At 43.6% G+C, this 11,976-nt stretch overlaps 1 protein-coding gene across 1 annotated transcript in view; it reads left to right on the top strand.

Moving 5' to 3' along the window:
- LOC143294700 (tyrosine protein-kinase src-1-like) overlaps nt 1–11,976 on the top strand; it is a 32,480-nt gene that overhangs the window by 5,577 nt on the left and 14,927 nt on the right. Inside the window, exons 2-6 of the mRNA XM_076606105.1 lie at nt 1–297; nt 1,942–2,038; nt 4,320–4,424; nt 5,020–5,111; nt 9,491–9,652. The exon at nt 1–297 is cut by the window's left edge and continues 151 nt beyond it. Coding sequence (XP_076462220.1) covers nt 1–297; nt 1,942–2,038; nt 4,320–4,424; nt 5,020–5,111; nt 9,491–9,652 — 753 coding nt within the window. The remainder of the gene's footprint in view (nt 298–1,941; nt 2,039–4,319; nt 4,425–5,019; nt 5,112–9,490; nt 9,653–11,976) is intronic.

Raw genomic sequence — 11,976 nt, 5'->3', positions numbered from 1 at the left:
CTCGCTCAGGACCCCAGCAGCCCCTCGAACAGGGAAACCCTAACCAAACCACGACGCAATCAGAGAGGTGCGGTGTAGCGACATATGGGCAGGCCAACAATGTAACTTTGACGCCCGACAGGCCGCGAAGCTCAGCACCTCGTAGTCTAACTCCTGAAGACCTGCAGCAGATGCTCCGGGAGATGGTGAAGAAGAAGGAGGAGGAGGAGGGGGAGGAGGAGAGGGGTGCAGTAGGAGGAAGGCGTGAGGCCATTGGACTGGAGAACATCATCATCGACCCAGTGACTGTCTGCCAAGGTACGGATTGCCGTAGATTATTCAGAGATTGACCTATAGGTGTCCGAGGATTGTGGCACTTTGGAAAACGTAACCACACTATGAATCGCCTTTTAGAGTAATGAAAACAAAACAAAAAAAACCCAAAACCCCCAAAGAAATATATAATCAATAAAAAAAAAAAAGAATGTAAACAAAAAAAATTGCCTTTTAGAGTAAGGAAAATAAATGAATACATTGATACATGAATAAATAAATGAATAAATAAATAGATAAATAAATAGATAAATAAACAAATGAATAAAATAGATAGATAACAAAGAATAACGTAAACCAAATAAGAATCGCATTTTAGAACAATAGAACAACAGGTGAGGGATAGGAAAAGGCAAATCTTCAATGAATCGCCAATTAGAGTGATAAAAGTAAATCAATAGATCAATAAGACAGGAAGACGTAAACCTACAAAGAATGTCTTTTGGAGTAATATTGTTTAACTCTCTCCATACGAACGGCGAAAGAGACGACGTTAACAGCGTTTCACCCCAATTACCATCATCAAAATATTGCAAGCGGAAGGCTCTTATACTGAAGACGGGAATGTTGACAAAGAATACCACAAATCTGACGACGGAAGCTAAAGGTTGGGTCATTCAGACACCCACTAGACATCCGAGGGGTCTGTGTAGAGGAGAAGAGAGGACTGGCCGAACTGAGTGAGTTAAAAAAAAAAAAAAGCGAGAAAGAAAGAAAAAGAATGCTGTGACCGCGTTATCTTTTCTATTGAGGTGGGGAAATGTCTTCTTTAAAATCTTCCTGTTTTTTCTCACCGCACGTCGACAAATCAAATTACGTGTCAGATATGCTATACATATATGATAGTCAGTCGTGTCCGACTATGACCATCAGAACAGCAGAGGAGGCAGCTGCTGTTCCGACTATTTGGGCTAGAATTTGATTATAGTGGAGAGTGTCTTGCCCAAGTACATCCCCACTCTCTCGGCCAAGATGGTTTTAGGACAGTCGGCGTTGGGATAGTTCCCAAAGGCCAACTAGCCCACAAGGCTGCAGAACTAAGAACCAGTGCAATTTTGCCTCCTAGTTTGAGAGTCATAGTCCTTGACAAAAGACTAAGCTGTAAATGGTTTCCCATTGACAGGAGAAACCATTGATAATACAGCTCTGACTTTGCTGTTGGCCCAAATGTAAACTGTAAACTTATGTCAATCTGTGATATAAGCCGAGTGTTGGGCCATATATATATATATATATATATATATATATATATATATATATATATATATATATATATATATATACACGGGTATGCTTAATATCATGTTCCTCTGATACTACCTGACAGTAACCATCAGCCATCACAGCGGTGGATTTGATAGGATGGACGATGACGCTGATGACTGAGTTCACACACGATTATAACAAAGAACAGTGCAGACTTCTGTGTGATGGCTTGTTCAAAAATCAGTTACTCTTCATATGGGTGATCTCCATTGTTTCCACACACGAATGTAACAAAGAACAGTGCAGACTTCTATGTGATGGCTTGTTCAAAAATCAGTTAATCTTCATATTGGCGCTCTTCATTGATTAAGTCACAACACACTGAATCATGAATATAAAGGTTTTCCTGGATTCTTACCTCAGATGGCGTCCCCGTCAAGGCGCTGTTTGACTTCCACGCCACCAGCCAACATGACCTGTCCTTCAAGAAGGGGGATCGGATGAAAGTTGCTTTGGGCACGTAAGTATGTTTTTCCTCGTGATCAATTTTAATACACGCACGCCGCACCGCATACGCGCGCAAACACACACAAGTACACACACACACACACACACACACACACACACACACACACACACACACACTCCCCCCCTCCCCCGCTCTCTCTCTCTTCACACACACACACACACACACACACACACACACACACACACACACAACACACACACACACACACACACACACACACACACACACACACACACACACACACACACACACACACACACACACACACACACACACACACACACACACAACACACACACAACACACACACACACACACACACACACACACACACACACACACACACACACACACACACACACACACACACACACACACAACACTCACACACACACACACACACACACACACACACACACAACACACACACACACACACACACACACACACACACACACACACACACACACACACACACACACACACACACACACACACACACACACACACACGTGTGTTCAGAGATGATGAAATAAGAAAGTCGTGTTTTGACGAAATCGATGCATTGCTTTTCGATGAACTGGGTAATTATCATTACAGAACATTTTACGTATTATAAGTAAAACTCAAATCTTCCGGGATGAAGTAAGTGATATGGAACTCAAATAGATGTAATATGCCTATTATGTGCCAGGTTAGTGTTGCGACTGTTTTTCTTTTCATTATTAAGCCTAGGGTTTAGAAGATTAAGAGGTGATCTCATTGAAGTATACAAGATCATGCACAATATTTATGATCCTTGCACCACCTCTTCCTTGTTCACTATGGAAAACTACGATAAAACTCGAGGGCACAACTTCAAAATAAACAAAACTAATTTCGTAACTAACCAGTGCCGCAAGTCTTTAACTAACCGTATCATAAATCTGTGGAATAACCTTTCCTATGACACCGTCAATGCACCATCGGTAAACGCCTTCAAAAATCACATTGACAAAACGTTTAAGGGCCATGTATTTTCCACAGAGTTAAATCTTTATTGAGCTGTAGATAAATGTAGTATACACTATGCCTGATTTAACTCAATCAGTACGGCCAGTCCTCTCTTCTCCTCTACACAGACCCCTCGGATGTCCAGTGGGTGTCTCAATGACCCAACCTTTAGCTTCCGTCGTCAGAAATGTGGTATTCTTTGTCAACATTCACCTCTTCAGTATAAGAGCGTTCCACCTGCAATATTTTGATGATGGTAATTGGGGTGAAACGCTGTTAACGTCGTCTCTTTCGCCGTTCGTATGGAAAGAGTTAAACAAGGGTCTGTTCACAAGTGATCCAAAAGCACATAAATGGCACACTGATTATGAGGGCAAAAGGCTTTTAGCCTATAGCCAAACATTTCTGTGATTAAGAAACGATAGAATACATACGACAGGCCAAACTACCGACAGAGTGATAATGCTGACGACGTAATTGAAACGGTGGACTGCATCCTCAGGGTATGGCGATCCAGTGAACAAGTGTTAGAACAAAGAGACGTTTAACTCACTCAGTACGGCCAGTCCTCTCTTCTCCTCTACACATTCACATTGTCAACATTCACCTCATCAGTATAAGAGCCTTCCGCTTGCAATATTTTGATGATGGTAACTGGGGTGAAACGCTGTTAACGTCGTCTCTTTCGCCGTTCGTATGGAGAGAGTTAAATGGGGTTTCCAGTGCACTCGGTGATGAGTTAGGACACGTGATGATTGTATGTGTTTAACCCCTTAACTACCGCCGACGAGCATGCTCATCAGAAAAGAGCGGTCCCTCTCACTGAGGTAACGTTGAGATCACGGGCCATCATGTCAGTCACTGTATCTGGGCTTCTTCCTCTTGTGATCATAGTGATTATTATAGATATCTATAGATGGCAGAATCAGTACACAAGGAATGCAGTTCGGTCTGATGCCGCATTGATGTCACATCACCAAGAATCAGCAGCAGTCAAGGGGTTAACCCTTTCACTGCCAAACTCGCATTTATGCAGCAGCCAGTTAGAGCACCCATGTCACTGAAGAGTGAGCAGATCATGGGTCTGTTATCTATGAACATACTGCTTTTAATGTTCAGTGGTAGGATAGGACATAATATTTTCTATACATCGAAGGGGGAGTCCCAAGCTGTTCTTTGACACTATATTTTTAAAGTTTAGAGTACAGGGGAATTTTGCACTCTAAATTGACTGGCGGTGAAAGGGTTAATTTCTGACTTGTGGGGGAAAACCTTTCAGTATCAAGGAGAACTGGATGCTGGCGAAACACATGGCGACTGGGGTCAGAGGTTACATTCCTGGCAACTTCGTCCGCCTGGATAACAACTCTTTGCAAGCTGAAGAGTAAGAAAAAGAATGTGTTTTTGAGTTTGCTTGTCTGTCCGCATATGTCTGTCAGTCACTTTCATTGTCCCCCTTGAAGCTTGAAGTGTGTTGGCTTGCGACTGAATCTGTTGGGTTTTCTCCTTTAAGCGGTCGGAAAACGCTTTTCATGCTAACAATTAATAAAACTGCGTATTTTCTTATGGCAAATGTCACACGGTAACTTTTTTTCCGGGTGGTGATGTTTGTATATATATATATATATATATGGCAGCATTTCTGGACACTCATTTTATTAACCATAAATCGTGATGATTAATCAAGTTATGTACGCCACATTATGTTTTCATTTTGTTGTTGTTGTTGTTGTTGTTGTTGTTGTGTTTTGTTTGTTTTTTGTCTCCCCCCCCCCTCCCCTCCACCCCCGCCCCCCGCTCCCCTTTTTTATTTTTATTTTTTATTTTTTTATTTTTAATAGAATGAAATGATTTTTGACATGCGAGCGGAAAATAATAAAAATGAGTGCCATTGTTTCGAGCGCGTGCACACACACACACACACACACACACACACACACAGAGTTGTCTGTCTGACTGACCTCCACTGATTTTCACAGATGGTGGTTTGAGGGGGATCGTGCACAGGCAGAGGTGGTGCTGATGTTGCCAGGCAACCCGGAGGGCACATTTCTCGTGCGGCACAGGAAAGGTCAGTGTGGACTGTCCAGTTCACCACGTACGTGGGAGTGGCTCGATCTCACTCAGTCTGGCTTTGCCTGTGAGCGATTAGTTCAGAAAAAACCGTATTTCGTGTGGATTAAAACGATAAAAAGACAATTCTCTTCCTTTTTTTTTTCTTTCTTACTCAACCAATGCACTGAAGTATTAAAACACATACACACACATACACACACACACACACACACACACACACACACACACACACACACACACACACGCGCGCGCGCACGCACGCACGCACACACACACACACGCACACACACACACACACACACACACACACACACACACACACACACACACGCGCGCGCACGCACACACGTCAGTTTGTGTCATTGGCTGTTGTTCTCAGACGTCTTGGGTCAGTTCTGTCTCCGCTCTCCCTTATTGGGCTGTTGTTCGTGTGAATGTGAGTTGTTTGTGTGAATTTGAGTTGTTCGTGTGAGTGTGAGTTGTTTGTGTGAATTTGAGTTGTTCGTGTGAGTGTGAGTTGTTCGTGTGAATTTGAGTTGTTCGTGTGAATGTGAGTTGTTCGTGTGAATTTGAGTTGTTTGTGTGAGTGTGAGTTGTTCGTGTGAATTTGAGTTGTTCGTGTGAATGTGAGTTGTTCGTGTGAGTGTGAGTTGTTCGTGTGAATGCGAGTTGTTTGTGTGAGCGTGAGTTGTTCGTGTGAATGTGAGTTGTTCGTGTGAATGTGAGTTGCCGTTTGTGTGAATGTGAGTTGTTTGTGTGAATGTGAGTTGTTTGTATGAATGTGAGTTGCCGTTTGTGTGAATGTGAGTTGTTCGTGTGAATGTGAGTTGTTTGTATGATTGTTAGTTGTTTGTGTGAGCGTGAGTTGTTCGTGTGAATGTGAGTTCGTGTGAATGTGAGTTGCCGTTTGTGTGAATGTGAGTTGTTCGTGTGAATGTGAGTTGTTTGTATTATTGTGAGTTGTTTGTGTGAATGTGAGTTGTTTGTATGAATGTGAGTTGCCGTTTGTGTGAATGTGAGTTGTTCGTGTGGATGTGAGTTGTTTGTATGATTGTTAGTTGTTTGTGTGAGTGTGAGTTGTTTGTGTGAATTTGAGTTGTTCGTGTGAGTGTGAGTTGTTCGTGTGAATGTGAGTTGTTTGTGTGAATTTGAGTTGTTCGTGTGAGTGTGAGTTGTTTGTGTGAATTTGAGTTGTTCGTGTGAGTGTGAGTTGTTTGTGTGAGTGTGAGTTGTTCGTGTGAATTTGAGTTGTTCATGTGAATGTGAGTTGTTTGTGTGAATGTGAGTTGTTTGTGTGAATGTGAGTTGCCGTTTGTGTGAATGTGAGTTGCCTGAGGTTTTTTTTGTTAATGTGAGTTGTTTGTGTGAATGTGAGTTGTTTGTATGATTGTTGGTTGTTCGTGTGAATGTCAGTTGTTTGTGTGAATGTGAGTTGTTTGAATGATTGTTGGTTGTTTGTGTGAATGTGAGTTGTTTGTGTGAATGTGAGTTGTTCGTGTGAATGTGATTTGCCTTTTGTGTGAATGTGTGTTGTTCGTGTGAATGTGAGTTGTTTGTGTGTTGTTCGTGTAAATGAGAGTTGTTTGCGTGAATGTGAGTTGTTCGTGTGAATCTGAGTTGTTTGTGTGAATGTGAGTTGTCGTTTGTGTGAATGTGAGTTGTTCGTGTGAATGTGAGTTGTTCGTGTGAATGTGAGTTGTTTGTGTGAATGTGAGTTGCTGTTGGAATGTGAGTTGTTCGTGTCAATGCGAGTTGTTCGTGTGAATGTGAGTTGAGTTGTTCGTGTGAATGTGAGTTGTTCGTGTGAATGCGAGTTGTTCGTGTGAATGCGAGTTGTTTGTGCGAGTGTGAGTTGTTCGTGTGAATGTGAGTTGTCGTTCGTGTGAATGTGAGTTGCCGTTCGTGTGAATGTGAGTTGCTGTTCGTGTGAATGTGAGTTGTTCGTGTGAATGTGAGTGAATGTGAGTTGTTCGTGTGAATGTGAGTCGTTTGTGTGAATGTGAGTTGTTTGTGTGATTGTGAGTTGAGTTGTTTGCGTGAATGTGAGCTGAATTGTTTGTGTGAACATGAGTTGTTTGTGTGAATGTGAGTTGTTTGTGCGAATGTGAGTTGTTTGTGCGAATGTGAGTTGTTCGTGTGAATGTGGGTTGCCGTTCGTGTGAATGTGAGTTGCCGTTCGTGTGAATGTGAGTTGTTTGTGTGAATGTGTGTTGTTTGTGTCAATGTGAGTTGTTCGTGTGATGTGAGTTGTTCGTGTGTGAATGTGAGTTGTTAGTGTGAATGTGAGTCGTTTGTGTGAATGTGAGTTGAGTCGTTTGTGTGAATGAGAGTTGAATTGTTTCTGTGAATATGAGTTGTTTGTGTGAATGTGAGTTGTTCGTGCGAATGTGAATTGTTTGTGTGAATGTGAGTTGTTTTTATGATTGTTAGTTGTTTGTGTGAACCTGAGTTGTTTGTGTTAATGTTAGTTGTTTGTGTGAATGTGAGTCGTTTGTGTGAATGTGAGTTGTTTGTGAGCTGTTATCATTCTCATTCACAGGAAGGGCGGGTTTTATTCGTTTTCACCGCCACGAAGGCTAAGTGAGCCTACGTCATACTTCCGGTTTCGGAGGTTGACTCAAATATGACTGATTCTCAACAGCGTTTCAAATGGTTTGCACCATTCATTAGGAGCATCGTATTATAATAGAGATGATGACATCAGGGCCTCGATATCGACTCCGGCTGAACTTTCACGTAAATTAACATGGCCGCGGCCGTGAGAGCAATCGAACCGTCATTGCGCCTCTTCTTGTTTACCATTAACCCACTCAGTACGGCCAGTCCTCTCTTCTCCTCTACACAGACCCCTCGGATGTCCAGTGGGTGTCTGAATGACCCAACCTTTAGCTTCCGTCATCAGAATTGTGGTATTCTTTGTCAACATTCACCTCTTCAGTATAAGAGCCTTCCGCTTGCAATATTTTGATGGTGGTAATTGGGGTGAACGCTGTTAACGTCGTCTCTTTCGCCGTTCGTATGGAGAGAGTTAAGATGTGCGCCTCGTGTTGTGCTGCCCTATGATTAATATAGTTTATGAAAAATCGGATATGGCATCCAGTTTTAGCATCCTAAATTCCTGGAGCTATATGCACGGTATATTTCTTGCGTATTGCAATGCAGACAGGAAGTATGACACACATGACAACCATTTGACCTTTGTCATCCACTCTGAGTAGGTAAATTGTGATGTAAATGGCGTAAAAACCCACCGCCATAACCCCGTACTAACCTGATAACGACAACATACGCTTTCCCGTAACTGCAATTTTGCTACTGTACAGGAAAACGTGCAATGTCGTTATCAGATTAATAAGAGGTTATAATCGTGTTATTGTTATTATTATTATTTTAGGCTATTTACACCACAATTTACCTACTGAGAATGAATGACAAAGGTCAAATGATTGTTATTGTGTCTTACTTTATGCCCGCATTGCAATATACACGAACTATTTCGTGCATATTTTTGTATTGCATTTCTCTTTTCATCACAACAGATTTCTGTGTTTGAAATTCGGGCTGCTCTCCCAAGGGAGAGCGCGTCGCTACGCTACAGCGCTATCCTTTTTCTTTTTCTTTTTTAAATTATTATTATTATTATTATTATTATTATTTTTCCTGTGTGCAGTTTTATTTGTTTTTCCAATCGAAGTGGATTTTTCTACAGAATTTTGCAAGGAACAACCCTTTTGTTGCCATGGGTTCTTTTACGTGCGCCAAGTGCATGCTGCAAACTGGACCTTGATTTATCGACTAGCGTCCAGACCACCACTCAAGGTCTAGTGGAGGGGGAGAAAATATGGGCGGCTGAGCCAGCGCGCTGAGATTCTCTCGCTTCCTAGGCGGACGCGTTACCTCTAGGCCATCACTCCACATGAATTTAGGATGCTAAAGTTGGATCTTCCGAGGATGCGCCTTGTAAACTGAATAGGCTTAATTGTAATCAGCAGCTATTCAGCACTCAGAGGGGTTTCAAGAGTCACGCAGCAGTGCGGGGTCGTCTCTGTCATGAAGCCATTCAGATTATTGAAAAGTGGAACAGTGCGTACGCAGTTCTTGTCGACACTTGCGTTGTGATTTTAGACACAGTTTGAAATGGTAAGGCTATGCATTGCGTTTGGTTTCAGAAAATTTATACTTATATAATGCGTGTGATTTCTGTTTGCTCTTCGTGATTTCAGGAGCCTACATGTATATGTCGGTGTTCCTCTCTGTCTCTGTCTCTGTCTGTCGTCTGTGTCTCTCTCTCTGAGTGTCTCTGTGCGCGCATGCGTGTGTGCGCGTGTTTTCATTTGTGTGTGTGTGTGTGTGTGTGTGTGTGTGTGTGTTCAGACAAGCAGAACTACGCGCTGTCAGTGCGTCAAGAGTTGCCTAACCTGAATACTCCCACGGTGGATCACTTTAAAATTGAAAACAACGAAGGCTTTTTCTCCATCCAGCGCAACAGGCGCTTCCCGGACATTTCCAGTCTGGTGCAGTACTACCTCCTTAACGGTCAGTCTTGTCCTGTCGTGTGTTTTCCTTTTTACGATTAGAACTTTAGTCCCGCATAATTCCAAAGCGATTTCCTGTTCAGTCGTACGAATCCTTATGTGCCAGCATTTTGTTTAATGGTAAAGCCTATGTCTTTTCTGTTAAAGACCGCCTTATGATGTGGCAGTTTCACCCAGCTGAAAATATTAAATGTGACTGGTTGTTAAACGTGATGTGGAGTAGGCCATTGTTGTCCTAAAGCTGCGTCAAACGGAACCTTTCTTGGTTTCTGCATGAGTGTTAGATAAGTCTGTAAGGAAACAGTTACGTCGTAGAGGTACATGCCAATGTGCTGCTCTTGTTGTTTTCTCCAAATTTAGTTATGATTATTAGCCTACATTGTGTTTGTTGTTCACTTACCCAAGATGTTCTGCTTGACAATCAGCTTCAGAAAGATAGAAGTCCTTCACTAAACAATGCCCCCCACCATCCTACCCCCCACCCCAGCGCCACACATTATCATCAGTGGCACACAGCTGAAGAACCTTGATGCCTTTAAGTACTTGGGTAGCATCATCTCTATCGGTGGTTCCCTGGACAAGGAGATTACAGCCAGGATACAGAGACCGCGCCAGGGACTTGGCAGACAACCAACACAAGGACATTCGCCTGTCTAACGAGCTCAAGGTGTACAATACGGTAGTCGCTCAACGGCCTCGGAACATGGACTCTGTACCACAGGCGCAGAAAACGGCTGGAGCTATTCCACACACTTTCCCTTCGATCAGTCATGCGGATACGCTGGCAGGACCGCATCACTGAGCAAGAAGTCCTCGTCAGAGCCGGCACTACAAGCATCGAAGCCAAGATCCTCTAAGCCCAGCTTCGATGGTCTGTCCATGTCATCCGTTTTGAAGAAAAGGTCAAGAATTCCCCGACAACTCTTCTGTAGAGAGCTGACTCATGACAGTTGCAACCAGGGATGCCCAAAGAAGAGACACAAATAAAACCTCCAGGCCGGTCAAATGATTGTTATTGTGTCTTACTTCATGCCCGCATTGCAATATACACGAACTATTTCGTGCATATTTTTGTATTGCATTTCTCTTTTCATCACAACAGATTTCTGTGTTTGAAATTCGGGCTGCTCTCCCAAGGGAGAGCGCGTCGCTACGCTACAGCGCTATCCTTCTTCTTTTTTTTAAAATTATTATTATTATTATTATTTTTCCTGTGTGCAGTTTTATTTGTTTTTCCAATCGAAGTGGATTTTACCAGCCGCCGTGGCGAAGTGGTTAGCGTCGCGGACTGACGGCTGGGAGGACGCGGGTTCGAATCCCAGCGGAGGTGGGTTTTTCGGCCCGTGGCCGGCTCCTACCCAGAGTTGAGTGTGCTGTGGGCTTAAATGGGGAGACTGGGACCACACAGTCGAGTGTCATCCACTTCAAGGATGCGTCTTTGGGTGTGTTGCTCTAATTACTTGACCAACACTGCAAGTGTCTGTATCTCTCGGGCCTGGTTAACGCCGGGATATCATTATGACAGGAAGCGTAGAGTACAGCCTTGTCACGCAGTCCCAAACCAAAATGGACCTCCATAGCAACATCGTCATCATCATCGTCATCCTCCTCCTCCTTCATCGTCATCAATATAAACAAAATAGTCTCAAAGTCTGTGGCCTTTCATGCCCTGCTCTCATGGTGACCTCAGTTTCGATACCCCTCCACTTCTGTGCTTGGGGTGAGTCCTGTCAATGTCGTCAGTATCGGCGGATTCGTCGGGGGCTGTTGTTTGAGGGACGTGGTGGCGGTCTCCACTCTGGGGGGGACGCTCGCTCAGTCTGGCTCCGCGACTAAGCCATTATTGTCGTTAGTAGGGGGCTTAGTAGGTGGTGTCCTAAGTACGTAAAATCAGAACAGGCACCACTGAACACCACCGAAGTGACTCAGCAGCAGTGCAGGGTCTCCTCTGGTGTGTGGCCTCCAGGCGACCTAACATCGATGGTTCCCTGTGGACTGCCGACGCTGGAACTGCGACGGATGAACCCGGGTGTGGCCGTGTATGGGGCAATCTAAATGAGCGGCGTGGGAGTAATGCCACTGAAACGGTGCAGATGATGGGGCAGCAAAAAAAAAAAAAAAAAAAAAAAAAAAAAAAAAACCTCCAGGCCAGCCTTCAGCCTTGGTACTGAGCTGGACACTGCTGCTGACAGAAGTAACTGACGTGCCCAGCTTCGATGGTCTGTCCATGTCATCTGCATTAAAGGATCTAGAATTCCGCGACAGCTCTTCTGTGGAGAGCTGACAGTTGCAACCAGGGATGCCCAGAGAAGAGACACAAAGATC

The sequence above is a fragment of the Babylonia areolata genome, chromosome 20, assembly GCF_041734735.1.
Source record: "Babylonia areolata isolate BAREFJ2019XMU chromosome 20, ASM4173473v1, whole genome shotgun sequence".
Lineage (NCBI taxonomy): Eukaryota > Metazoa > Mollusca > Gastropoda > Neogastropoda > Buccinidae > Babylonia > Babylonia areolata.
The sequence above is the reverse complement of the archived record's forward strand: the minus strand, read 5'-3'. Positions and strand labels throughout refer to the sequence as shown.